General features: G+C 46.9%; 1 protein-coding gene across 2 annotated transcripts in view; it reads left to right on the top strand.

Moving 5' to 3' along the window:
• GATAD2B (GATA zinc finger domain containing 2B) overlaps positions 1-20,017 on the top strand; it is a gene marked incomplete at both ends in the record, with an annotated part of 74,085 nt that extends 54,068 nt beyond the window's left edge. Inside the window, 9 exons of one of the 2 annotated variants that reach the window (XM_080691168.1) lie at positions 5,053-5,182; positions 8,097-8,228; positions 8,547-8,678; positions 9,148-9,318; positions 10,965-11,280; positions 16,328-16,530; positions 18,690-18,800; positions 18,960-19,077; positions 19,884-20,017. In XM_080691168.1, coding sequence (XP_080547294.1) covers positions 5,053-5,182; positions 8,097-8,228; positions 8,547-8,678; positions 9,148-9,318; positions 10,965-11,280; positions 16,328-16,530; positions 18,690-18,800; positions 18,960-19,077; positions 19,884-20,017 — 1,447 coding nt within the window. The remainder of the gene's footprint in view (positions 1-5,052; positions 5,183-8,096; positions 8,229-8,546; positions 8,679-9,147; positions 9,319-10,964; positions 11,281-16,327; positions 16,531-18,689; positions 18,801-18,959; positions 19,078-19,883) is intronic. The other variant, XM_080691169.1, reaches the window with a different exon arrangement.
• Positions 20,018-27,620: the final 7,603 nt, after the last annotated feature.

Raw genomic sequence — 27,620 nt, forward strand, 5'->3', positions numbered from 1 at the left:
ACAGCCTCAGCTACTTAGTGAGGCCCTTCGCAACTCAGTGAGACACTGTTTAAAAAAAGACTGAAATATAGGGCTGAGGGTAAAGCTTGGAGGTACAAAGCCCTTGGGTTCCATCCTCAGTACTGCAAAAAAAAAAAGTAGCTGAGATTATAGGCATGCTGCACCCCATCCTATTAGGTATTAGGGCTAGAGAGAGAGAGAGAGAGAGAGAGAGAGTGTGTGTGTGTGTGTGTGTGTGTGTGTGTGTGTGTTACTGGGAGTGGATCCCAGGACTTTTCTACTTTCGGGCTACACACTCAGACCTATTCTATACTTTATTTGGAAACGGTCTTTTGGAGGGGGGGGTTCTGGGCATTGAACCCTGGGACATTCTACCTCCCAAGCTACACCCTCTGCACTAGTTTTTATTCTTTATTTGGAAACAGGGTTTCACTAAGTTGCTGAGACCCTCACTCAGTAGCTGAGGCTGGTTTCGAACCTGTGCAGTCCTCCTGTCTCAGCCTCCCAAGCACTGGGATTACAAGCATGCACCACCACTCCTGGCTTAGGGCTAGAATTTTAAAAAGTCTCTGAGTCAGGGGCTATGGTGTGCACATATATGTAGCCCCAGCTACTTGGGCAGTTAAGGCAGAAGGATCACATGAGCGTAAGAACCTGAGACCTGCCTGGGCATCACCTTGTCTCCAAAAAGAGTAATTGAAGACTGAAGGCTTCTGAATGGTGATGCAAAGATTGGTAAAAACAAAGAGAATGAGAAATAGTTCAGACATCGAAATTGTTGATCTTAGGGTGAAGGGATAAAGGAATATTGAAATAAGTACGTTAAGTTAGGCCTGGAGGTTACTCCAGGAACTTGAGGTTAGAGAACAAAAGACTCTTCTTCTAGTGGCTTGTTTTTCTGTTATTCCATGTTCTTCGTTTGCTATGTATATGGCAAGTGGTTATACAGCAATCCAAACAAACTTAGTAGTTCACATTCTATTCTCCCCAACTAAATTTAGTTGGTCTTATTAATTCAGGTTTACTCTGTTGAGAAAATAAATGCCTGTCCTAACCATCAGGGATGCTTGTTCAAAAGGCTTCCATGGGCTGGAGGTATAGGTTAGTGGTAGAGTACATAAGCTGTCATGACTGATCTGTGAGCATTAAGGTTTTAAGTTTTACCTTTAAATTAGACCTGAAGACACATTGCCCTAGACCTCTATACTCCCAGCTACTCTGATAGTCTCAAAAAGTAGGGTTTGGGGCCAGGTGTGGTGGCGCACACTTGTAATCCCCGCACTTGGGAGGTGCTTGGGAGGTGGAGATAGGAGGATCGCGCAGGTTCAAAGCCAGCCTCACTGGCTTAAGAGACCCTGTTTCCAAATAAAAATATAAAATAGGTCTGGGAGTATAGCCCGGAAGTAGAAGGGTTCCATCCCCAGTACCACCAAAAAAAAAAAAAAGTAGGGTTTGGGAACATATCTTTGAAAAAATGGAGAAGATACGGTCACTGATTTGGAATCTTAAGGCAATTAGAATTTCTAGAATTATTATCTAGATTTTAGCAGTGAGTGCCATTTATTTATTTATTTATTTATTTATTTTCAGTCTGAGGATGGAACCTAGGGGTATTCAACCTCCGAGCTACACCCCGCCTGACCTATTTTTTATTCTTTATTCTGAAACCGGGTCTCACTGAGTTGCAAACGGCATCCCTAAGTAGCTGAGGCTGTCTGGGAACCACGATCCTCTGGTCTCAGCCTCCCGAATGCTGGGATTACAAACATGCGCCACCACGCCTGGTTATTATTCTTTACCTTACAGAAACAAAGCTAGGGCCAGGCGTGATGGCATGCACTTGTAATCCCAGTATTTGGGAGGTTGAGACAGGAGGATCACAGGTTCGCCGCCAGCCTCAGCTACTTAGTGAGGCCCTGTTTCAAAATAAAGAATAAAAAAATTGCACTGGTGGTAGAGCTCAGTGATAGAATGCCCTTAGTTCCATCCTCAAGTACATGCACACACACACACACACACACACACACACGGCTAGCTGGGTGTGGTGGCACATGCTTTTAAATCCAGTACTTGGGAGGCTGAGACCGGAAGATCGTGCAGGTTCAAAGCCAGCCTCAGCTACTTAGTGAGACTCGTCTGGGAGTATAGCACAGAGGTAGAAAGCCCCTGGGTTCCACTCACAGTAAAAAAAAAAAAAGAAGAAGAAGAAGAAGCTAAAAAAAAGGCTAACCCCAAAATACCAAAGCCAAGGTTATCTAGTAAACAGGATTGGGACTTGTGGGAGAGTTATTGTTTTGTTTGGTACTGGGGATTGAACTGGGGCATTCTACTTCTGAGCTATGCCCCCATCCCCATCCATATTTTATTTTTTTATTTTAAAATAGTGTCTCCCTAAGCCGGGCGTAGTGGCGCACGCTTGTAATCCCTGCGCTTAGGAGGCTGAGACAGGAGGATCGCACAGGTTCAAAGCCAGCCTCAGCTACTTAGTGAGGCTCTCAGGAACTTAGTGAGACCCTGTTTCCAAATAAAATAGAAAATAGGTCTGGGAGTATAGCCCCAAGGTAGAAAGCCTCTGGGTTCCACCCCTAGTACCACCAAAAATAAATAAGTAAATAAATAAATAAATAAATAAATAAATAAATAAATAAAATAGTGTCTCCCTAAGTTGCTGAGGCTGGCCTTAAACCTGCAATCATCCTGTCTCAGCCTCCCAAGTACTGGGATTGAATGCATGTACCTGTCCAGATGGGAGATTGATTGATTGATTGATTGATTGATTGATTTTTGTTGCTAGAGATTGAACCCCAGGCCCTCCCCCCTTTTTTTTGCGGTTCTGGGGATGGAACCCAGGGGCGTTCTACCTCCAAGCTACACCCCCAGCCTGGTTTTTTTATTCTTTATTTTGAAACAGGGTCTCACTGAGTTGCAAAGGGCCTTCCTAAATAGCTAAGGCTGTCCACAAACCATGATCCTCCTGTCTCAGCCTTCTGAATGCTGGGATTACAAGTGTGCACCACCATGACCTGCTTATTTTTTATTTTGAAACAGGGTCTTGATAAGTTGCTGACATTATCATTAAGTTGCTGAGGCTGGCAGTGAACCTGCAATCCTCCTTTCTCAGCTTCCCAAGCACTGGGATTACAGGTGTGGGCCTGGCCCAGGTGAGAGATTTAAATGTCAATTTTCTTTACAGTTTCTTAGTAAAAACACTAGGTAATATTGGCAATTCCAAATGATTTTCATATATTTACTTCTAGAGGTTTAGTCTCCAGAAAGCGAGAGGGGGGGGCAGGCAGGGGCAGAGAGAGAGAGAGAGACAGAGACACACTGACTGACTGACTAGGAATAGAACCCAGGGGCCTTCTACCTCCAGGCTACACCCCCAGACCTATTTTATTTTTTATTTGGAAACAAGTCTTACTAAGTCGCTGAGAACCTCACTAGGTTACTAAGGCTGGTTTAGAAACTGTGATCCAAGGCCGGGCGTGGTGGCGCTCGCTTGTAATCCCCGCGCTTGGGAGGCAGAGACAGGAGGATCGCACAGGTTCGAAGCCAGCAGCGTGCACTGGCTTAGGAGACCCTGTTTCCAAATAAAAATGTAAAATTAGGTCTGGGAGTGTAGCCCGGAGGTAAAAGGGCTTCCAGGGACCCCAGTGCCACAAAAAAAAAAAAAAAAAGGAAATAAAGAAAAAGAAAAAAAGAAAGAAAAAAGAAGCTGTGACCCACCTGTCTTAACTTTCCAAGCACTGGGATTTTAAGCTTGTGCCCAGCTAGCTGTAAACTCTATTTTTCTATTGTTTGTTTCTTTGTTTGTGGTATTGGGGATGGAACCTAGGGGCCTTCTACCTCCAACCCCAGCCCTATTTTTTTTAGTCTTTAAGTCTTTTTTTTTTTTTTTTTTTTTTTTTTTCCTTCAGGTCTGGGGATGGAACCCAGGGGTATTTGACCTCCGAGCTATACCCCCTGCCCTATTTTTTATTATTTTGAAACCGGGTCTCACTGAGTTGCAGAGGGCCTCACTAAGTAGCCGAGGCTGTCCACGAACCCTGATCCTCTGGTCTCAGCCTCCCGAATGCTGGGATTACAAGTGTGTGCCACCATGCCCAGCTTTATTTATTTATTTATTTATTTTTAAACCAGGTTCTCACTGAGTTGCAAAGGGCCTCGCTAAGTAGCTGAGGCTGTCCTCTGATATCAGCCTCCCAAATGCTGAGATTATAAGCATGCGCTACCATGCCCAGCAACTGTAGACTTACACTATCCATTTCCTCAAGCCACTAATAATACCTTCTTTTGCCTACTCTTTGGTATCTGCTTTTGGCAAGGTAGAGTCTTATTGCTGGAATTTTATATAAGCTCCTTTCCTGTAAATCCTCAGATCACCAGGACCATGTTATTGTTACAGTGAGCTACGTCCTTAGCTGTCATCTGGACCCAGCCTGGGTGACTAGGCTTGAGGATCTTTGCCCTTTCTCCCCTCGAGCTTGCCGTTTTCTTCCTTGGGCTGCATTTAACTAATGGTAGCACGAAGGAAAGTGAGATGTAAACCGGATGCCGCGGCATGTGCTTGTAATCCCAGTACTTGGGAAGCTGAGGTAGGATTGCAGGGTCATGGCCAGCCTCAGCAACTTAATGAGACCCTGTTGTTTCAAAGTAAAAATAATAAAGGATTGGGGGTGCCCCTGGGTTCCGTCCCTAGTACCACAAAAAGAAAAAAGTAGGGAAAACACTTAGGTGTTTTCTATCACTTATTCCTAAAGTATCTTTGTGCCTCCATCCTCTGTAAGGAATCTAGATGAGGGAAGGTGTCTTGCTAAGGTTTTGTGGTTATTTTGCTGTAATTTACATCTTAGTATCTGATTGGGAGTTGAATGTCTTTCCCTGGGGTAATTGGGACGTATCTAAGTTCCCTTGTTGTTTGTCTGTTGTTGTTGTTGTTGTTGTTGTTGTTGTTGTTGTTGTTGTTGTTGTTTTTCAGTGTAGAAAGTTTTCTTAACTATTTTATGAATTCTCACTGCTGGAAATACTATAATTGTTTCTTTTCTTGTTTAGTGAGCCAGACCGAGGAAGGCTAACTCCCTCCCCAGACATCATTGTTTTGTCTGACAATGAGGCTTCCAGTCCCCGTTCCAGTTCCCGAATGGAAGAAAGGCTCAAAGCAGCTAACCTAGAGATGTTTAAGGTAAAAAGAAAAAAAGGATATATTTTTTCAGGTTATGTTCCTTCTATTCTCTTTAATTCCTTTAGTTCTATTTTTTGGCTGTTTACTTTTTGGGTCTAATACCTGTTGATGAACTCTTTATGGTAATTCTCAGTCTCAAGGGTGTTTTCTGTTTTTTGTGTGCGTGTTGGACTGGGGATTGAACTCAGGCATTCTACCTCGGAGCTATACCTCCAGCCCTTTTTATTTTATTATTTGGAAACAGGGTCTCACTAAGTTATTGAGAGCCTAAGTTACCAAGGCTGCCTCAAACCTGCATACCTCCTGTTTTAGCCTCCCAAGTACTGGGATTACAAGCATGCATTACCACACTCAGCTCAAGGGAATACCCTTTAGAAGGAACTGCTAGAGCCGGGCGTGGTGGCGCACGCTTGTAATCCCCATGCAGAGACAGGAGGATCGCGCAGGTTCGAAGCCAGCCATGCGCGCTGGCTTAGGAGACCCTGTTTCCAAATAAAAATGTAAAAAATAGGTCTGGGAGTGTAGCCCGGAGGTAGAAGGGCTTCCAGGAACCCCAGTACCACCAAAAAAAAAAAAAAAAGAAGGAACTGCTAGAATCAAGTGAAGATGATAGTTTGAAAACCCATATCTAAATCCAGGTGTAGTGGAGCACACGTACAATCCCAATACTTGGGAGGCTGAGACAGGAGGATTACAGTTTTGAAGCCAGCCTTGGCAATGTAGCAAGACTTTGTTTCCAAATACAAAATAAAATAGGGCTAGGGATATTCCCTGCAAGCCTCAGCACCACCACTAACAAATATATATATAATTATGCAGTTATACTCAGCATAATTCCTCATCTTTGGAAAGTGAAAACAAACCCTCACATATATATTTTTTTTGTGTGTGGGTCTGAGGATGGAACCCAGAGGCAATTGACCTCCGAGCTATACCCTCTGCCCAATTTTTTTTTCTTCTTTCTTTATTTTGAAACAGAGTCTCACTGAGTTGCAGAGGCCTCAGTAAATAGCTGAGGCTGTCCGCGAATCATGACCCTCCGGTCTCAGCCTCCCGAATGCTGGGATGACAAGCGTGCGCCCCCACGCCCGGCTCAATCCCTTATAATTTAAGTCACGTAAACCTTTCCTGAGAGTTTCTCTATACCTAGAATCTCAGAATATGGAGAAATTCTTAAGATTATATATATATGCATAGTCTAGAGCAGTTGTGGCTTTAGAAGACAATCATTGTGTTAAAAGAAAACAATGAGCCAGGCGTGGTGGTGCACGCTTGTAACCCTAGTACTTGGGAGACTGAGACAGAATCTGGGTTCACAGCTAACCTCAGCTACTTAGTCCCTCTACAACTTGAGCGATACCTATCTGTTTCAAAATAAAGAATAAAAAATAGGGCTGGGGGTGTAGCTCGGAGGTAGAATGCCCCAGGTTCCATCCCCAGTACTTCATACACCAAAAATAAAAATAAAAAAAAAACAAAAACAGTGAGCCGGGCGTGGTGGCACACACTTGTAATCCCAACATTGGGTAGGCTGAGGCAGGAGGATCGCAGTTCTCAGACAGCCTCAGCTACTTAGGCCCTTTGCAACTCAGTGAGACCATTTAAAAATAATAAAATGTAGGCCGGGCGTGGTGGCGCACACTTGTAATCCCAGCATTCGGGAGGCTGAGACCGGAGGATCGCGGTTTGCGGACAGCCTTAGCTACTTAGTGAGGCCCTCTGCAACTCAATGAGACCTGGTTTCAAAATAAAGAATAAAAAATAGTGCAGGGAGTGTAGCTCGGAGGTCGAATGCCCCTGGGTTCCATCCCAGACCCGCAAAAAAAAAAAAAAAAAACCCACAATAAAAAATAGGACTGGGGGGGGGGGTGGAGCTTGGAGATAGAATGCCCCAGGTTCCATCCCCAGTACTGTTTAAAACAAAACAAACAAACAAACAAACAAAAAAAAAAAAGCAGTAAAAAAACAGTTGGCATGGGATGGGGGCATAAGCCTGTGGTTCCAGTATTTGAAGGCTCAGACAGGAGGATCGATCACAAGTTTGAGGACAGCCTCAGCAAGTAGTGAGACTCATCAACTTAACAAGAAAGACCCTGTTTCAAAATAAAGAATAAGAGCCAGGCATGGTGGCTCACGCTTGTAATCCCAGAGCTTGGGAGGCTGAGACAGGAGGATTGCACAGGTTCGAAGCCAGCCTCAGCTACTTAGTGAGGTTCTCAGCAACTTAGTGAGACCCTGTTTCCAAATAAAATTTAAAATAGGTCTGGGAGTGTATCCCAGGGGTAGAAAGTCCCTGTGTTCCATCCTCAGTACCACCAAAAAAAAAAAAAAAAAAAAAAAGAAAGAAAGAAAAAGAAAGAAATTAAAATAGGACCTGGAATGTAGCTTGGAGGTAGAATTCCCCTGAGTTCAATCCCCAGTACCACCAAAAAAAGAGCGTCTCCCTTTGGCCATTCTTGTGGGGGTTCTTTTTGTCAATAATCTGACTGATTAACATTTATTTGTGGTCTTTTATTCTATAAGCATAGAATGTGCCATTTCCCAGGGATACAAAGATAACAGTTCTATTTGCCACATCCCTTCCTTATGGAAGATGAAAAGCTTCAGACCTAGCCAGGCATGATGGCATGTGATTATAATCCCGGTACTTGGGAGGCTGAGACAGGAGAATTGCAGGTTCACAGTCAGCCTCGGCTACTTAGTTAGGGCCTCTGCAACTTAGACCCTTTTTTAAAATAAAGAATAAAAAATAGGGCTGGGGGTGTAGCCCGGAGGTAAAATGCCCCTGGGTTCAATCCCCAGTACCACAAGAAAAGAAAAGGAAAAAAAATCAGACCTGAGAAGTAGATTATCTCCTGCAGGAAGGGATCCTGGGTACCCACTGCTCTAACTGGCAGTCTCCATGTTTCTGCAGGGGAAAGGCATTGAGGAACGGCAGCAGCTCATCAAGCAGCTGAGGGACGAGCTGCGGTTGGAAGAAGCCCGGCTTGTGCTGCTCAAGAAACTGCGGCAAAGTCAGCTACAGAAAGAGAATGTGGTCCAGAAGGTACCGTGCCCTAAAAATAAGAGGCTCGGGAGAGGACAGGCAAACTGGTCTGGGAGCGGGCTGCCCAGGTAGACTCAGCTCTGTGGCCCATTCGTCTCTGGTTCCGTAGCTTTTTAGTCTCTAGGAGTAGTGATGTTTTTGTCTTTTTAATCTTGGGCCTTAATCAGAAAAACCTTAATTCTGTTTTTCTCATTTTTTTCCCTCCTAATTAGTAGGAGCTTCACACTGACAAGGAAATTTTAAAATCTAGAAATGTGCCAGAGTCCACCTCTGATTATTGGCCTTTTCCACAGACTCATTTTCTCTTCCCTCTCCCAGACTCCAGTTGTACAGAATGCAGCATCTATTGTTCAGCCATCTCCTGCCCATGTGGGACAGCAGGGCTTATCCAAGCTTCCCTCCCGGCCTGGGGCACAAGGGGTTGAACCTCAAAATTTGAGAACATTACAGGTATGTGACCCATAGTGGGATCTTAGTGTTAGAGGGTCCTGTCTATCCTTTCTGTTTTTGAGCTCTTGTGAAGATTCTACAAGAACCTGGCCATGATAGAGGTGCTGTGACTACTGATCGTCCACTGATCCTTTATGGCATGATTTACTCTGCAATAGAAAGATGAATCGCCATCTTTCAACTATAGTTTTTCTTCTCTAGAAGAGGTTTGTAGCTTCTCTAGAGAAGGGTTAGGTAACTCTCTAACCACATAGGATTAGATATTATACCAAAAAAGCCAGGGACGTCCTAGACACTGATGAGCAGTTAGTGATGGTAGATTCATCCCATAGAGCATTCGATGAAATTGCCAGGTCCAACGATGTTCCTCTGTTTCCTCTCAGCTGTGCATTGTAGACAATGTCGTCCCTTTTGCGTTTTAGGAAGCATTATACCTCCTGTGACTAGTTCTTCTCTTCTTTCTCTTCAGGGTCACAGTGTCATCCGTTCAGCGACCAACACCGCCCTCCCACACATGTTGATGTCTCAACGTGTTATTGCACCAAATCCTGCTCAGCTGCAGGGTCAACGGGGCCCGCCTAAGCCTGGCCTGGTACGCACCACAACACCCAACATGAACCCTGCCATCAACTACCAGCCGGTAAGACAGAGCCCTGCCTAATGTGAAACCAGAGAAATTCTTCATCCTCCCTCCCTCCCTCCCTCCCTCCCTCCCTCCCTCTCTCCCTCCCTCTTTCTTTCTCTTTTTTTCTCTCTCTCTCCTCCCTCTCTCTCTCTCTCTCTCCTCCCTTTCTCTCTCTCTCTTTCTTTCTTTCTTTCTTTCTTTCCTTCCTTCTGTACTTTGGAGATGGAACCCAGAGGCATTCTACCTCTGAGCTCTACCCTCAGGCTCTTACTCTGTATTTTGAAACTGGGTCTCACCGATTTGCAAAGGACCTCACTAAGTAGCCGAGGCTGTCCGCGAACTGTGCTCCTCCAGTCTCAGCCTCCCCAGTGCTGGGACTACAGTTGTGCGCCACCACCTCCGGCTCTTCATTTGCTTTCCTTGTTGAAGAGGCCAAAGGTTTTAAATTCTTGAACATAGAGAAACTAGAACAACAAGGGTGATTTGGGTGAACTTGAATAGAGCATATTCCCTAAAGTGGAAGCTTTGAAGAATCATATAAAAACAGTAGAACTGCAGTAAGCTAAAACATGCTTAAAAGAGAGACAGATTTAGGTAGTAAAAAGCTTAATAAGGATGACAGAAAGCATCCCCATTTCCCCCCTTCCTTCTTCCTCTTCTTTTAGCAGTTTTAGGGAATAGATGTCATTGTGTTTTTTTGTTTTTGTTTTTGTTTTTGTTTTTCCTTTTCTTTCGGAAGTACTTGGAATTGAACCCAGGGGCATTCTACCTACAAGCCATACTTCCAGCCCTATTTTTTTTTTTTTTTTTTTTTCCTTGCGGGTCTGAGGATGGAACCCAGGGGCATTTGACCTCCGAGCTACACCTCCAGCACTATTTTTTATTCTTTATTTTGAAACAAGGTCTCACTAAGTTGCAGAGAGGGTCTTACTAAGTAGCTGAGGCTGTCCACGAACCCTGATTCTCCGGTCTCGGCCTCCCAAATGCTGGGATTACAAGTGTGTGCCACCATGCCTGGCTTTTTTACTTTGAAATAGGGTCTAAATTGCTGGGACTGCCCTTGAGCCTTTCATCCTCTGATCCTCTTATTTCTGCCTCCCAAGTACTGGAGTTTCTGGATTCTCTCCCACCCCCTTTGTGAGACAAGATCTTGCTAAATTGCCAAGGAGGCTGGCCTCAAACTTGCAGTCCTCTTGCCTCAGCCTCCTAAGCCAGTGAGATTGCTTACAGGTGCCTGCCGCTGCACCTGGCTCAATGATTCTTTTTTTTTTTACAACATATCAGAGTTCTCTTTTTTTTTTTTTAACTTGGTACTGGGGGTAGAACCCAGGGGCATTCTACCTCTGATATATACCCCCAGCCCTATTTTTTATTCTGTCTTTTGAAACAGAGTCTCATTAAGTTGTGGAGGGCCTTACTAAGTAGCTGAGGCTGGCGGCGAACTGCGATCCTCCTGTCTCAGCCTCCCAAGTCCTGGGATTACAAGCGTGCGCCACCACGCCCGCCTTACCAGAGTTCTTTTAATGAATAAGTTGGACACTTTCTATTTTGAGGAAGCTTAAATAGTTCAGATTAGGATCAGATATTGTCCTGTCATAAACACAGAAGTTGGTCTTCTCTCACTCCAACCGTCACCAAAACCTGCTCTCCATCTGTTCCAGCAGTCAAGCTCTTCTGTTCCCTGTCAGCGCACAACGTCCTCTGCCATCTATATGAACCTCGCCTCCCATATCCAGCCAGGAACCGTGAACAGAGTGTCCTCACCACTTCCTAGCCCCAGCTCCATGACTGATGCTGCCAACTCACAAGCTGCAGCCAAATTGGCCCTTCGCAAACAGCTGGAAAAGACACTCCTGGAGATCCCGCCTCCGAAACCCCCTGCTCCCTTGCTTCACTTCCTGCCGAGTGCGGCTAACAGCGAGTTCATCTATATGGTGGGCTTGGAAGAAGTTGTGCAGAGTGTCATTGACAGCCAAGGTAAGGCCACTTCTTCAGCTCACTCTCCTTCAGCAGGAGGTTACCAGGCTGACTGCATAGGCAGAGTGTCACATGGTACCCCGTAGTATTAAGTAATTCCTCCTTAATGTTGCCACACCCCATCACTCATTCATAGGCTATTGAGGAGTATCAGAAGCATTGTGGATGTGGGTGTGTCTATGTAATTTATATATCTTTTTTTTTCTCAGTATGTCATTTAGTTGTTTAAATGGTGCATAGCTTCCAGGCCTCGTGGCACACCCTTTAATTACAGCCATCCAGGAGGCCGAGGCAGAGGATCACAAGTTTGAGGCCAGCCCAGGCAACTTAGTTGACCCTGTCGCAAAATAACAAAAATGAAAAAGGTTGGGAATGTAACTCATCTCAGTTGTAGGATATTCCTGGGTTTAATCCCTAGTTCTGAAAAAAGAAAATTACTGGTGCCTAGCTAGGCAGGGATACAGCTCAGTGGGGGAACGATTGCCTAGCATGAGGCCCTGGGTTGGGTCCTCAGTAGCACATTTTTTAAGGTGTCTGACGTGATGCATGCATGTGATGACTAGAACTCCTGCTTGTATGGCTTTATGATGGACCATAGTATTCAGTTCCTTCAAGGCTACTGGATAGTGACTTAGCAAGAGGGACGTATCTGACGTGGATAACAAAATATCACCACATAAAAGCTATAAGCCGTAGATGGGCATAGTGGCACACTCTTGTAATCCCAGCACTTGGGAGGCTGAGATAGGAGGATTGCGCAGGTTCAAAGCCAGGCTCAGCTACTTAGTGAGGCTCTCAGCAACTCAGTGAGACCCTGTTATAAAATAGGTCTGGGAGTGTAGCCTGGAGGTAGAAAAGCCCCTGGGTTTCACCCCCAGTACCACACACACACACACACAAAAAAAAAGCTGTAAGCCAGTACCGAACTATCGTAGTAGTACCATATGGTCTAGACTAACAAATTATTAAGCTTAAACTGGGCATTATGGCACACACTTGTAATCCTGTACTTGGGAGGCTGAGACAGGAAGATCACAGGTTCATGGCCAGCCTCAGCAACTTAGTGAGGCCCTCTGCAATTTAGTGAGACCCTATTTCAAAATAAAAAATAAAAAATAGGGTTGGAGGTGTGCCTTGGGTTCCATTCCCAGTATGAAGGAAGGAAGGAAGGAAGGAAGGAAGGAAGGAAGGAAGGAAGGAAGGAAGGAAGGAAGGAAGGATTATTAAGCTTAAATTTCCAAACCTATGGACCTAATGGGAACATCTTACAGTAGAGGAAAGTTCCTATAGGACTTAATATTGGCTGCAATCAGATCACAATGTGACTAGTTCAGACATTGATAACTGAAAATTGTAAATGATCTGGGCATGGTGACGCATGCTTATAAACCTAGTACCTGGGAGGCTGAGATAGGAGGATTGCAGGTTCAAGGAAAACTCCAGCAACTCCTGAGACTTCCATCAACCTAAAGAGACACTATTTCAAAATAAAAATAAGGATTGGGCTAGAATGCCCCTGAGCCCAATCCTCAATACCACAATAAATAAATAAATAAATATTGTGTATTTGTTTGTTTGTTTGTTTTGGTACTGGGAATTGAACCCAGAGGCTTTCTACCTCCATGCGACACCCCCAGCCCGATTTATATCTCATTTGGAAACAGTCTCACTAGGTTGCTTAGAGCCTCGCTAAATTGCTGAGGCTAGCTTTGAACCTGTGACCCTCCTGTCTCAGCCTCCTAAGTACTGGGATTACAAGTGTGCATCACCACGCCCAGCTTGTAGATGTAGTTAAAACAAAGGTAAGTGCATTGTGAAGTAAAAAGATGATGAGAGGCACAGTTAACGTTGGGCATGGTGATAATGCTTGTAATCCCAGCATGTGGGAGGCAGAGAGGATCACGATTTGTGTAGCCTCAGCTACTTAGTGAGGCCTTTGCAACTCAGTGAGACCCGGTTTCAAAGTAAAGAATTAAAAAAAAAAAAAAAAAAAATAGGGCTGGGGGTATAGCTCCAAGGTAGAATGCTCCTGGGTTCCATCCCCAGTACCACAAAAAAACCAAAAAGGCAGCAGCACGATTACCGGTTGAGCTTGGCTTGGTGGTGTATGCCTATAATTCCTGCTACCAGGAAGCCTGAAACTTAACAAGTTTGAGGCCAGCCTGGGCAACCTTGCCAGGCCCTGTCTCAAAATTTAAAATAAATAAATAAGTAAAAAAATTTTTTTGTGTGTATGGTACTGGGTATTAAACCTGGGGCCGGGCGTGGTGGCACATGCTTGTAATCCCTGCACTTGAGAGGCAGAGACAGAAGGATTGTGAAGCCATAAGGGCTGGCTTAAGAGACCCTGTTTGCAAAAATAAAAAAGTATAAAATAGGTCTGGGAGTATAGCCCGTAAGTAGAAAGGCTTCCAGGAACCCCAGTACCACCAAAATAAATAAACAAACAAACAAACAAACCTGGGATGTTCTACCTCTTAGCTATACCCCCATCCCTATTTTATATTTTTATTTTGAAACACAGCTCCCAGCCAGGCATAGTGGTGCACACCTGTAATCCCCTTGCTTGGGAGGCTGAGACAGGAGTATCGCACAGGTTGGAAGCCAGCCTCAGCTACTTAGTAAGGCTCTCAGCAACTTAGACCCTGTTTCCAAATTTAAAAAAAAAAAATATATATATATATATATATAAATTGGTCTGGGAGTGTAGCACAGAGGTAGAAAGCCTCTGTGTTCCACCCCCAATACCACCAAAAAAAAAATCCCTAAATTACCTTGTGCTACTGGCTTCAAACTTGCATCCTTCCTGTCTCATACTCCCAAATACTGGGATTACAGATATGCACCACAGCACCTGGCTTCCAAATAATTTTTTTTTAATTAAAAAAGAAAAAGAAAAAGTTGAGTGTGGTGGCGCAGGCTTGTAATCCCAGCATTCAGGAGGCTGAGACTGGAGGATCGCAGTTCACGCCAGCCCCAGCTACTTAGTGAGGTCCTTTGCAAATCAGTGAGACCCTGTTTCAAAATTAAGAATAAAAAATAGGGCTGGGGGTGTAGCTCGGAGATATAATGCCCCTGGCTTCCATCCCCAGTGCCACAGAAAAATTAAGTAAAAAATAAAAAGGAAGCTGGGCGTGGTGGTGCATGCTTGTAATCCCAGCATTGGGAGGCTGAGACAGGAGGATCACGGTTCGTGGACAGCCTCAGCTACTTAGTGAGGCCCTCTGCAACTCAGTGAGACCCTGTTTCAAAATAAAGAATAAAAAATAGGGCAGGGGGTGTAGCTCGGAGGTAGAAGGCCCCTGGGTTCCATCCCCAGACCAGCCCAAAAAAAAAAAAAAAATTGTGTGTGTGTGTGCACGTGTATGTGCACACAGTGAGAATTGAACCCAGAGGCATTCTACCTCTGAGCTACACCCCCAGCCCTATTTTGTTTGAAACAGAGTCTCACTACTTGCTGAAGCTGTTTATTTATTTGTTTGTTTGTTTATTTAGTGGTACTGGGGATGGAACCCAGAGGCATTCTACCTCCGAGCTATACTCCCAGCTCTATTTTTTATTCTTCATTTTATACCCCCAGCTCTATTTTTTATTCTTCATTTTGAAACGGTCTTACTGAGTTGCACAGGGCCACTGAGGCTGTCTGTGTTCTGTCTCAACCTCCCAAATGCTGGAATTACAAGCAATGGTCACCACACCCAGCTCTGAGGCGGTTCTTTTTTTTTTTTTTTTTTTTTTTTCTTTCTTTTTTACTTTTTTTTTTCTCCTTGGTACTAGGGTTAGAACTCAGGGCATTCTTTCTCTGAACTACACCTCCAGCCCTTTTTTTTTTTTTTTTTTTTTTTTTATTCTTTATTGTGAAACAGGGTCTGACTGAATTGCAAAGGGTCTCACTAAGTAGCTCAGGCTGTCTTCGAACTGTGATCCTCCTGTTTCAGCTTCCTAAATGCTGGGATTACAAGCATGTGCCAGCATGCTTGGCTCTGAGGCTGTTCTTGAACTTGGCAATCTTCCTCAGCTTCCCAAGTACTACAACTACAGGGATTCATCACCAAACCTAGCTATAATCATTTTTTTTTTCCATTACTGGGGATGGAACCCAGGGGCATTCGACCTCCAAGGGACACTCCAGCCCTATTTTTTATTCTTTCTTTCTTTCTTTCTTTCTTTCTTTCTTTATTTATTTATTTATTTATTTATTATTTTTTGGTGGTACTAGGGGTGGAACCCAGAGGCTTTCTACCTCCAGGCTATACTCCCAGACCTTATTTTTATACTTTATTTGGAAACAGGGTCTCACTAAGTTGCTGAGAGCCTCACTAAGTAACTGAGGCTGGCTTCGAACCTGTGCGATCCTCCTGTCTCAGCCTCACAAGCGCGAGGATTACAAGCGTGCGCCACCACGCCCAGCTAAAACAAAAATTTTGAAAAGGACTAGGACCACGTGTGGTGGCATACACCTTTGTAATCCCAAGTACTCAGGAGGCTGAGACAGGAAGATCACAGATTCAACGCCAGTGTGTGGTAATTTAATGAGACCCTGTTTCAAAATAAAAAGTAAAGCCAGGTGTGGTGGCGCAGGAATTAAAGGACGACAGTATAGCTTGGAGGTAGAATCTCACTAGGTTCAGTGCCCAGTTCCATAAAAATAAAAAAGGGCTGAGGGCATAGCTCAGTGGTAGAGCACTTTCCTAGCAAGCACAAGACCCTCTCTCAGTTCAGTCTTTAAAAAAAAAAAGCATTGGTTGAGTTAGATGGAGTCCTTTGATTCTGAAAGTCTATATTTTCTTCTCAGCTTAATATAATCGAAAATAAGGGAATACAGATTTTTGTCTGACCTCTGTCAGTTGAAGCAGCTGTTTCTTAGCCTTGGTTTTCTTGTTTGTAAATGAGGATAGAGCTAAAGTCAAGTAAAATAAAAGTATTTTATAAGTTGCAGAGTTTATTTTGTAGAGTTTCTTACTCAGTAAAATAAACTCTTGGAAAGGTATGTGATGATAAGAAAGGAAGTATGAGGCCACTGACTGTCCCTGTTCTTGGCATCCAGGCAAAAGCTGTGCCTCGCTCCTGCGGGTGGAGCCCTTCGTGTGTGCCCAGTGCCGCACAGACTTCACCCCGCACTGGAAGCAAGAAAAGAATGGTAAGATTCTGTGTGAGCAGTGTATGACCTCCAACCAGAAGAAGGCTCTCAAAGCCGAGCACACCAACCGGCTGAAGAACGCCTTCGTCAAAGCCCTGCAGCAGGAGCAGGTAACTTTGCTCGTGCCCGTCCGCCAGCCCCCTCTATAGATCTGGTTTTCCCAAAGGGTACTTACTTCCAGTTCGGAGGAGTCATCCATTTCTAGACCTAGATTCCTTTTTCTTTGTTTACCCTTCCTCTCTCTCTGATTGGGTCAGGACACCATACATGTTACTGTGAAATATGAAAGAGAGAAGGCTTAAAGCGTGGCTTGTCCATAGCACCAAAGAAATACCTCGGGGGCGAGTGGGCAGTGCACACATTTATAATCCCAGTACTCAAGAGGCTGAGACAGGAGGATCACAGGTTCAAAGCCAGCTTCAGCAGTTTAGTGAGACCCTGTTTCAAAAATAGAAAATAAGGCCGGGCGTGATGGCACACACTTGTAATCCCCGCGCTTGGGAGGCAGAGACAGGAGGATCGCACAGGTTCGAAGCCAGCCGTGCTGGCCTAAGAGACCCTGTTTCAAAAATATAAAATAGGTCTGAGAGTGTAGCCCGGAGGTAGAGGGGCTTCCAGGAACCCCAGTACCACCAAAAAAAAAATAGAAAATAAGCCGGGCATGATGGTGCAAGCTTGTAATCCCCGCACTTAGGAGGCGGAAACGGGAGGATTGTGAAGGTTCAAAGCCAGCCAGGCTAGCTTAAGAGACCCTGTTTCCAAATAAAAAAGTGTAAAAAATAGGTCTGGGAGTGTAGCCCAGAGGTAGAAGGGTTTCCAGGAACCCCAGTACCACCAAAAAAAAAAGAAAAGAAAAGAAAAGAAAGAAAATAAAACAGGGCTGAGAATGCCCCTGAGTTCAATCCCTAGTAACACACACACACACACACACACACACCCTCTTTTCTCAACTTCATTTTCTTCTGAAAACAAGTCAATTTTGGTGGGAAAATTTTATATCTGTACTAGAATTTTCTGAGAGAAGTACTCAAATGCAGTCAGTACTTTTTTTATTTTTATTTATTTTTAAGAACAGGCTTGAACCCAGGGGCATTCTACCTTCGAGCTGTAGCCCCCACCCAGCCCTATTTTTATTCTTTATTTTGAAACAGGGTCTAAATAGCTGAAGCTGGCCACAAACTTGCAATCCTTCTAGGAATCTCAGCCTCCCAAGTACCGGGTCACAAGCGTGCACCACCATGACCAGCTTGCAGTCAGGACTTGACAAAGGGAGCCACGCACTGTGGTGCTTGCCTGCAATTCCAGAATTTGGGAGGCTGAGACAAGAGGGCCACAGGTTGAGGCCAGCCTTGGCAACTTAGTTGAGGCTCTCAGCAATTTAGCAAGATCCTATTTTAAAATAAGAAGGGATGGAGGTATAGCTCCAAGTTAGAATGTTCCTGGCTCAATTTCCAGTGTCAAAAAAGAAATGACACAGGTGGGTGTGGTGGTACATGCCTCTTTCCCAGTACTTGGGAGGCTAAGACAGGAGGATTGTGGGTTTGAGGACAGCCTCAGCAAGTAGACTCATCAACCTAGAGAGACCCTGTTTCAAAATAAATATAAAACAGGGCTGGGACGGAGGTAAAATGACCCTGGGTTCCATCCCCAGTATCCCAAAAACAAAAAAACAGGGCTGGGAATACTGCTCGGAGGTAGAATGACCCTGGGTTCAATCTCTAGCTCCACAAAAAAAGGAAGGAAGGAAGGGAGGGTGAGTGGGTGCGTAGGTAGGTAGAGATAGAGGTAAAGTTGCCCGGTGAAGAATGGTGGTGGTAGCATGTATTATCTACCTCCTACAGTAATTATAGAATGAGAATATCTTGGAGAGGGGAAAATGTAATAGGAAGCGCGCATCCTTTTCTCTCTCTCATTTTCTCCTCTACCACCCACCCATCAGAGTCCTTTGTTTGGGTAGCATACGGACCTTCTGGGAAATAGATATGCAGGAGTCAGAATCCAGCCTCAGTAATTGATTAGCTATAATTCTATTAGCTTATTGCCACCGCCCAGCTTCCTCTAGCTTTCCTTGAGAGGGAAAGGGGTCCCTTAGCCAGTGAAACGTGTTAGCTGTTCATACCTGAGCTCTCGCTGTAGCTGCCCCACCGAACTGTTTTGCCTTTTTTCTATGTTCCTCCAACTAGCTGGCAACATTAGAGATAAGACCTGGGTTTTCTGGTTAGGAAATTGGGTGCTGTCCTGCCCAACCTGATCTGATGACTCCCAACAGGAAATTGAACAGCGATTACAGCAGCAAGCAGCCCTCTCCCCAACGACGGCTCCAGCTGTCTCCAGTGTCAGTAAACAAGAGACCATCATGAGACATCATACGCTTCGGCAGGTGAGGAGCTTTTCCCGGACCTGGTTCCTCTTAAGGATTTGCTGACTGTTTACCTCAGTTCATCCTTCCTTCTGTGGGAAACCATCGCGACCTCCTCCTGTCTTTGCCTCCACCTTCCATCACTGCAAAGTGGTATCCACTGTTTCCTCCTCGTTGCAGGCGCCACAGCCCCAGAGCAGCCTCCAGCGTGGCATCCCCACATCTGCCCGCTCCATGCTTTCCAACTTTGCACAGGCACCCCAGTTGTCTGTGCCAGGGGGCCTCCTTGGCATGCCAGGTAAGGGGATGACCGGAGAATCGTCTGGGGTCCGCCACCCGTTGGTACCCAGCTGTTTAGCAGCCAGTCCTCTGGGCAGCTTGTCTTCCTTGCCTTCTGTTCTTAGGGTATACTTCCTCACTCTTTGTTATTCAGAAAATGTTTGCTAAATTCATATTATCTGCCAGCCACAGTGCACTAGGGCTTTGATGGTGAAATGATACCTTTACAAATGTAATGTTTAAGCTGGGCATGGGGGTGCACACCTGTAAGCCCAGTGTTTGGGACATTGAGACAGGAGGATTGCTAGTTTGAAGCTAGCCTAAGCTAACTGTCACACTTAGTGAGGCTGTCAGCAACTTAGTGAGATCCTGTTTCAAAATTAAAAATAAAAATCGGGCTGGGGATGTAGCTTAAAGGTAGAATAGCCCTTTCATCCTCAGTACCACCAAAAAGGAATATTGGATGTGCCTTCAGTGGGCTTCTGGTTATTGATCTCTTGGCTCGAACAGGAGGGCCAGCTGTCTTGTTTGAGCAGACTTTTTGACTTCATCCCTCGACGTTATCATATTTCCCTCACCACTCTCTTACCTGTCTGTCCTCCGCCACCAAGACTGTTCAATCCTGGTGGGGTTGAAATTTCAGGAAGCCTGCTGTTCCTAAAGCTTGGAGTGAGAGGGTACTTGGTATTGAAACAAAGCTAGCTAAGTCTAGGCAGGTGGAGGCAGCTTTCCTCCCCATGCCCAGCTCTGCAGCCCAAGGTCGTACAGAAGGCATGTCCTTTCCTCTTGTAATACCAGCCCTCTACTTTTGTCTCTTGCATCTAGGTGTCAACATTGCATACTTGAACACTGGCATCGGAGGACACAAAGCCCCCAGTTTGGCAGACCGACAGCGTGAATACCTTTTAGACATGATCCCTCCCCGGTCTATATCGCAGTCCATCAGTGGACAGAAATAACGCCTGTTCCACGTGTACTGCCCCAACCTTGAATCCTTTGACCCTTTTCCTCTCCCACTGCCCCAACTTCCGTCGCATGCAGTGCCTGTACTGGTGCCTACCATACACGGAAAGCAAAACTGAAAAACAGAAGACAAAAAATAGAAATCAACAAGAAAACACACGCCCTGCCCACCATCTCCCCTTTATTTTACACTGCTGCGATCTGTTCTCCTGCCTCTGTCTTCTCTCTTTGATTTTCTTTAACAGTAAGGTGGATCTTTGCCTCTGATAGAGGTCAAAACGAGGTCCTGGGGAGAATTTAAGCCCTCTGACGTGTGTTTCTAAAGTTTGTTTTTATGCTGATTATTATTATCATTTTTAATTATATTGTGTGTTCTCCCTTTGTTCAGTGGACGGTTAAACCTTCCCTCATCCCCATCACAATCTTTTTTTTTCTTTTTCTTCCTCCCTCCCTCCTTCCCTCCCTTTCCTTTTTTATTTTTTATTTTTTTTTTCCGTAAACACAGATTCAGTTCAGTTTTAGGAGTATTGCAGTTTGCAGTAGGGTCCTCAGCTGCCAAGTAGGCCGTGACCTGGATTATTAGGGGCAGAGGTTTGGAATACTCATAACCTGAATTGTGAGGTGGGCTACCATCGAACAAGGAGGACTAGCACCCCAGCTCTTGTGTTTGGGGGCTGGACAGTTTGGAGGCGCTGTTTTAATATTGACGTTGGGCTCTAGGAGTAAGGGGAGAGGGCCTAGAGCGAGAAGCGTTAAGGCCCTGCAGTGCACCACGGAAGAGGAGAAGGGGGAGGGTATAATATCAAGGACCGAGACCAGGCTGGCCTTCTGGATTAGGGAGCCGACCCACCCGACTCTTACTCCCTTTCCACAGATCTTGATCTGCCCCCTCTACCTGCAGCCCCATCTGTGGTGCCGTGGCATAGAGGAGCGGCTGTCCCGGCTGGGTCTGCTGGGTGTCAGGGTGCCCTAGAGGTTGGATTGGTTATGGGTGAGTCAAGTGGCGAAAGTTGGACACAGAAGAGACTTCAGATTTCTCCCTCAGCAGCTTTGCTCCTCCTTGGTTTGTCTCCCCTCACCTCGCGGGCGGGAGGTGAGAGTGAGTCGGCAGCCTCTGGCCTGTGCCTCCGCCTCCGTGCTGCGCTGAGAACCAGCTCCTCGCCCCAGACCGCTCCTGGCACAGCCTCCCCGGGACCTCTGCTGCACAAGTCTTTCCCTGCCCCTCACAATTCTATTAATTTTGCTTGTTTTTTAAGTGCTACTAATGTAGAGAATGAATTGAATTGTGCAATGTTGCTGTCTGGGGATTAGAGAGGTTAGCATCCCATTTGCCCACTCCGTGGGGGAAGAGGGAGTGGACCAGGCTGGTTTTGAGGAAGAGGGAGCCGTCAAAGGCGGGTTTCTGTCCTCACACGCCACCTGCCTCTGCTGACTAGAGGCGTGAGGAGTTGTTTTAATATTTTGTCCTTGAAAGCCACCTGAGCATGTTCCCTCGTTTTTATTTTTTAAAATTAATTTTTTAAAGTAAGAAGGCACTTTTAAAAATTAACACACACATAAACTGCACATCTTTCCCAGAAAATTTGGGGGTGGGGTGGGAGAAGGAGCTGAAAGCAGGCTCAACTCCCCCACTCTAGCCTCTGCTCCCCACACCCCAGTGCGCTGTGGTGATTGTACTGGCCCTACGGGCCTCCCTGGCTTTTTTCTTTCCTCCCTTCCCCCATGTTCATTGAGCACTTAAGAAGGAGCAGCCAGTGCGGCCAGTGTCTGGGCTCCCTGCGAGGGGAAAGGACCTGGAAGCTAGGCGCTAGTGACACGTAGTATCGGGTCTTTTCGAGTGTTTCTGGGGAATGCGGTACCCGACTGTAAGTGGTGGGAGGGGGGTTAATGGAGCTGGGTCTGGGGTATTTTAAAAGTATATATATATATATATAAAGATATATTCTTACATCTTTTCTTTGCCCTCTGTGCTTTGAAAGCACTGGATAAATCATTTGGTTTTACTTTTCTCTCTTCCACAAAATTGGAAGCTTTTTTTCCCCCTAATGTTTTTCCTAGAAGTCATCTTGCCTTGTGGCATGTCTGTCTAGCCTCCCCCACCCCATGATGAAGTGCCATTTCTGTTATGTCTTCTTGACCCAGCTCAGAGGTGCTCAGAGGTACAAGGTACCCAAGCTTGTCAGTTGAGATTAAAAGTTAGGAACAGAGAATGTGCAATACCGTCTGGCTGGGGCCGTCCCTGCCCTGAGCTGAGTCCCTTTGGAGCCAGGCCACCTTGAATGGGATTTGGAGGAAGTGCAGATGGCGAGGCGGGAGGACGCAGCTCCAGTGCCTGGTGGGTGCTGAGGCTGTGGGGAGGGGTAGCTCCTCTGCTTTGTCCCCCTGGAGCCGGCTCCATAGGAGCTGCTTCCTGACTAGGAGAGCACTCTTGCCCTTTGCGCTGTCGCGAGGTTTGATTTCTTACCCTCCCTCTACTTGTCCTGTCCCACCCTTCCCGGGGATGAGTGATGGGTGAGGGCTCCTGAATCATGGTGAAGCGCTAGCCCTCCACTGCCGCCCTCCCGCCCCTCAGTCCCCTCCATCCTTGCTCTGTCATCTCTGCCTGTGTCCCTCCAGGCCGTGGTTACTGTCCCCCAGGCCCTCAGGATGGGAGGAAGGAGCCCGTGCTCAGGGTTCACCTTGACCCCGGTACCTTGACGTGGGGTGTGATCCAGCGAGGACCCTGCAGCAGGCACTGCAAGCAGGCCTCCCGGACACCTGAGGGTGGGTGAGCGAGGCTCGGCCGGGACGGGACACAGGTCCTTAACTGTCAGTTTTATTTTGTCACTTGACCACAGCATCTGGACTTCCTCCATCGCTGGAATAAGTATTTTCCCCACGTTTTTGGATATATGTATGGTAGAGTTTTTTTTAAAAGACACAGAGATAAATGTTTCCCTGCTTTGGTTACCTTTCCTTTTCCCTTTAAAAGGAATTAGCTGTAGAACTGCTTTGTAAAGATGCTTCTTGATATTTTACTTTTGTTCCTTTTCCCAACCACACCCTTTTCTCCCCTTTCTCCAGAAGGCATAACCCTCCTCTCCTCCCCGCCCACCCCAGTCCTAGGCTCCCTTCCCCTCCATCAAGATCGTCATTAGCTTATGATATTTGCTGCCGAGATGTTATAACAAGGACTCATTCATGTATATAAGCTATTTCTTGATCCATTTAAAAGGAATTGTACATTGTGTAGAAAAAAAAACTGAAAAAGAGAAAAAAAAGCCCTAGCCATGGATTTCGTGAAACTGTGTTACGTCATTTTGTAACGTGCCCGTTGTGTATGATCCGTGCAAAAGGGTTTCTGGGGACGGGGAGGGGGAGGGAGGCAGGGCTGTGGAGGGAGCTGGTAGGGGAGCGGGCGCCCCACCCGCCCTCCCACAGGAGCCTCCCCCACCGCCCACCCTGATCTGTGCCTTGCCTCCCCGCCCTGCCCTGGAGGCGTCCTCCGGGTCACCAGCACTGCCTTGGCAGAGCCCACTCCCCACCCTCCTGGCCCCAGCACTGGGTTGGCACTGTGGGGGAGTGCTGGGGTTCAGGAGGTAGCCGGGGAGTGGGGCAGTTCGTGGGGGCATCGGAACCAAGTATTATTATGAATTGTGATTGTATTTGCACTGTTTCCCCCTGACTGCATCAGCATATATACAATATAGCTCTATAACAACATTCAGTGTCCAGCTTGCTTATGCAAGGGCTTTCCCCACCCTGCAAAAGAAAGAGCCTAGTGTCATGGACCTTTGAGTGTGGATTGTCAAGGGACAGTAGGAAGAAAGGGTTTTGTAAGTCACCCCAAGGGGCTCACCCAGATTCAGGCTGCAGGAATGAGGTGTGCTTGGGCTCCTTGTCAGGTACGAGGAGGATGCGGAACCACCAGTGCAGAGGGCCGTGGTTGGAAACCTGGGCCCCCCGGTAACTTGTGTGTTCTTGGTAGAATTAATTTTCTGAGTCTTATTTTTAAATCTGTGGAATGGGTACAATCATCTGGTCACTAAGTTGAAAATCCTATATGCTTCCTTCCCCACCTACCAGAACAGCACAGAGTGAGGTGGAGGAAGTGACTTGAAGTGGAGAGCTGCCAGCCAGCCCCACCCGGCCTTGGCCTGGGGTGGGCAGGGCCAGGCCACGCCCCTGCCCAGCCGAGCTCTTGAGAATGGCTGGCCTGCTCAGGCCTCTGGTTGGTGGTCTAGTTATCTGGGCCCTTCACGAGCTGCAGCCAGAGGATGTTGAACTCGCCCCATCTTGGTGACAGTACAGGAGCGCTCACAGATCGCCCACACTTTCCTCCTCTCAGGTCCCATCTGAACCCCAAAGGCAGCTGTCTCAGCCTGTCTCCTTCAGGGCCCCGTTTCCGTTTCCCCGCAGCCAGGGGCGGGCATGGGGAGGCCCAGCCCGGAAGGTGAAGGGTAGAGTGGAGGTGGGGGTGGGGAGCAGGGAGGTGGGCTGGGACGGCCTTCCCTGAATAGGGCGGGTGGGTGGGGAACAAGACCCTTTTGCACAACTCTCTTTTAAGTTTCCTTTTTTTTTTCTTTTTTCTTTTTCTTTTTTAACTCATTCTAATTTTCTGCATTGTGTTTGGGAAATAAAATGAAAAAACTAAGACCAATAGAAACTGGTTTTCAAAAAGGCAAATACACTCCCATCTGTTTCAGATGCTGCTGCACATTTCAGCAGTGACAGATTCAAATAATAAGCTAATTTTTGGAGAAAGGATTAAAAGAAAAAAAAACTTTGTAATATTTATCACTTGCAAGCTATGTTTAATAAAGAAAGGAATGGTTTCTAACCCTGTGGCTGTGCTTTAGTCGTGGTGGGGCGGTGCTGGGCACTTCAGCCTCCCTGCAGCTCCATGATGGCGCCTGTGGTTTTCTCCAATATGATTAAGTGCCCACTTGCTCCTGTGTTCTTGTCCCCTCCACCTCCAGCGTTCTACAAGCCTCTGACCCCACTTTAGTTACCCACTGAGTTAAAGTTGAAAGTGTTGGGTAAGCAGGTGTGGTGGCGCACGCTTGCATTCGGGAGGCCGAGACAGGATGATGGCGGTTCGCGGACAGCCTCAGCTATTAGCGAGGCCCTTCGTAACTCAATGAGATCCTGTTTCAAAATAAAGAATAAAAATAGGGATGGGGTGTCACTCGGAGGATGGGGTCCCCAGTCTTTCCTGGGGAGAGGCAGCCCCTGGCCCCCTTGTCCCTTAACTCTGGTTTCTCCAGATGGGGCCTGAGGACGGTAGGGCCCAGGAAGACCGAGCTGTCTGACCGCCGGGACCCCCCCCTCCCCCAGGTTTCAAGCCAGAGTGTTAGCCAGATTTTTTCTTTTCTTTTCTACTTTGGTTTTTTATTTCCAACAAAGCATTGGAGCCAGGCCCAGCAAAAGGAGAGTGCCCTTCCCCTAGGGCTTGAAGTTTGGGGCTGCGCTCAGGGCTGTTTCAGAGTTCACAGCTGCCTTTGCAGGTGCTGGAGAGCAGAGCCCAGCCTCCCTGGAATCTTGTCATTGGTTCTGCATTCGCCCTCCATGAGCTCAGAGACCGCACTGGGCGTCCTCTAAGCCCTGGGCTTGCCCCGGGTCCTCCTGCTTTGGGGCGCAGAGTGGGAACGCGCTGAAGGGGGAGAGGTGGATGAAGGAGCGGCCAGGGCTTGGCTAGAGACAGGACAGCTGGATGAGGAGGGGCTGGGGCCTGTTTGCTCTTTGGGCCCCTAAAACTGGGGGGATGATGGGTAGGGTACCTTCAGCCTCCATGCTCATTCTACAAAGCGATTCAAAGCCACCGAAACCCTGAATCAAACAAATCTCTTAAAAATCAAGTGGCCGGGCATGGTGGTGCATGCTTGTAATCCCAGCATTCGGGAGGCAGAGTATGGGGGATCACGGTTCATGGACAGCCTCAACTACTTAGTGAGACCCTGTTTCAAAATGTAAAAAGACTAAAAAATAGGACTGGGAGTGTAGCTTGGAGATGCAATGGCCCTGAGTTCCATTCCCAGTACCAAAAAAAAAAAAAAAAAAAATCAAGTGGAGGAGCCAGGCGCACGCTTATAATCCCAGCATTCAGGATGCTGAGACCGGAGGATCACGGTTCGCGGACAGCCTCAGCTACTTAGGCCCTCCGCAACTCAGTGAGACCCTGTTTCAAAATGAAGAATAAAAAATAGGGCAGGGGCTGTAGCTCGGAGGTAGAATGCCCCTGGGTTCCATCCCCAGACCTGCAAAAAAAAAAAAAAAAAAAATCAAGTGGCAGGAGATGGCACCTGGAGAGGAGCCAGTGCTTGGGGAAGGAGGAGATGGGAATCTGGTTGATCAGAGAAGCAGTTTGTGTGTGGGGTGAGGGAGCAGTGAACTCCCCCTGTCCACCCGCTAGCTTGGCCCACAAGGAATGCAGACTGCCTGCCCATGTCAGATGTCCCCTCGGCTTGGGCACTAAGTGATAGGCGCGGTGTGTGTGTTGGTCAGGAGTTGCTGGGGATGGAACCCAACGGCATTCTATTCCAAGCTCCACCCCCAGCCCTATTTTTTATTCTTTATTTTGAAGCAGGGTCTCACTGAGTTGCAAAGGCCCTCACTAAGTAGCTGAGACTGTCGGCAAATCATGATCCTCTGTCTCAGCCTCCTAATGCTGGGATTACAAGTGTGCGCTACCATGCCCAGTTCATTTTATTTTTTAAAAAATTTTCAGGGTCTGAGGATGGAACCTAGGGGCATTCGATGTGGGAGCTACAACCCCTGCCCTATTTTTTATTTTTAATTTTTTAATGTCTTTTTTTTTTGGTGGTACTGGGGATGCAACCCTTCTACCTCCACGCTACACTCCCAGACCTAGTTTATATTTTATTTGGAAACTGGGTCTCTTAAACCAGCTGAGGCTGGCTTTGAACCTGCACAATCCTGTCTCAGTCTCCCAAGCACGAGGATTACAAGCGTGGGCCACCACGCCCGGCCTATGTTTTATTCTTTATTTTGAAACAGGATCTCACTGAGTTGCATAGGGCCTCGCTAAGTAGCTGAGGCTGGCCGTGAACTGGGATCCTTCTGTCTCAGCCTCCCGAATGCTGCCATTACAAGCGTGCGCCACCGCGCCCGGCTTCCTCCTCTGTAATCGAAGTGCTGTGGGAAGTGTTTTCTGCTCCCTCGGCCGCAGCACTGTCTCACCATTCAGCATTAGCCCCTGGCGCTCCCTCACCTGTGTCTCCAGCCCAGGAAGAGGCCGAAGACGAGGGCGGCCAGGCCCACGTGGGTGCCCACCACGACCCCCGGCAGCACGCCGCTCTCGCCCTGGCTGCAAGGGCACCCAGTCTGGGACTCTGTAGACACAGCTGTCTATCAGAAGAGCATGGTCAAGGAGTCCTCTGCCAAGGCCGCTCCACTCCCTCCTGCCAGTTCTACTCGCCCCGAGCAGCCAGGGCGCGTCCTGCAGACACAAAGCGGGTGCTGCTGTTTCCGTTCCCATTGCCTGGAATGCCTGGAGCTCAATCTCATAGAGGCCGCAGCTCTGCCGGGAGCGTGAGAGAAAGAGGGTCGTGGTGGCGGGGAAGCCTCAGGAGCATTGAGAGCCACAGGGCAGCCGCTTGG

The sequence above is a fragment of the Muscardinus avellanarius genome (genome assembly GCF_963383645.1).
Source record: "Muscardinus avellanarius genome assembly, chromosome: 3".
NCBI lineage: Eukaryota > Metazoa > Chordata > Mammalia > Rodentia > Gliridae > Muscardinus > Muscardinus avellanarius.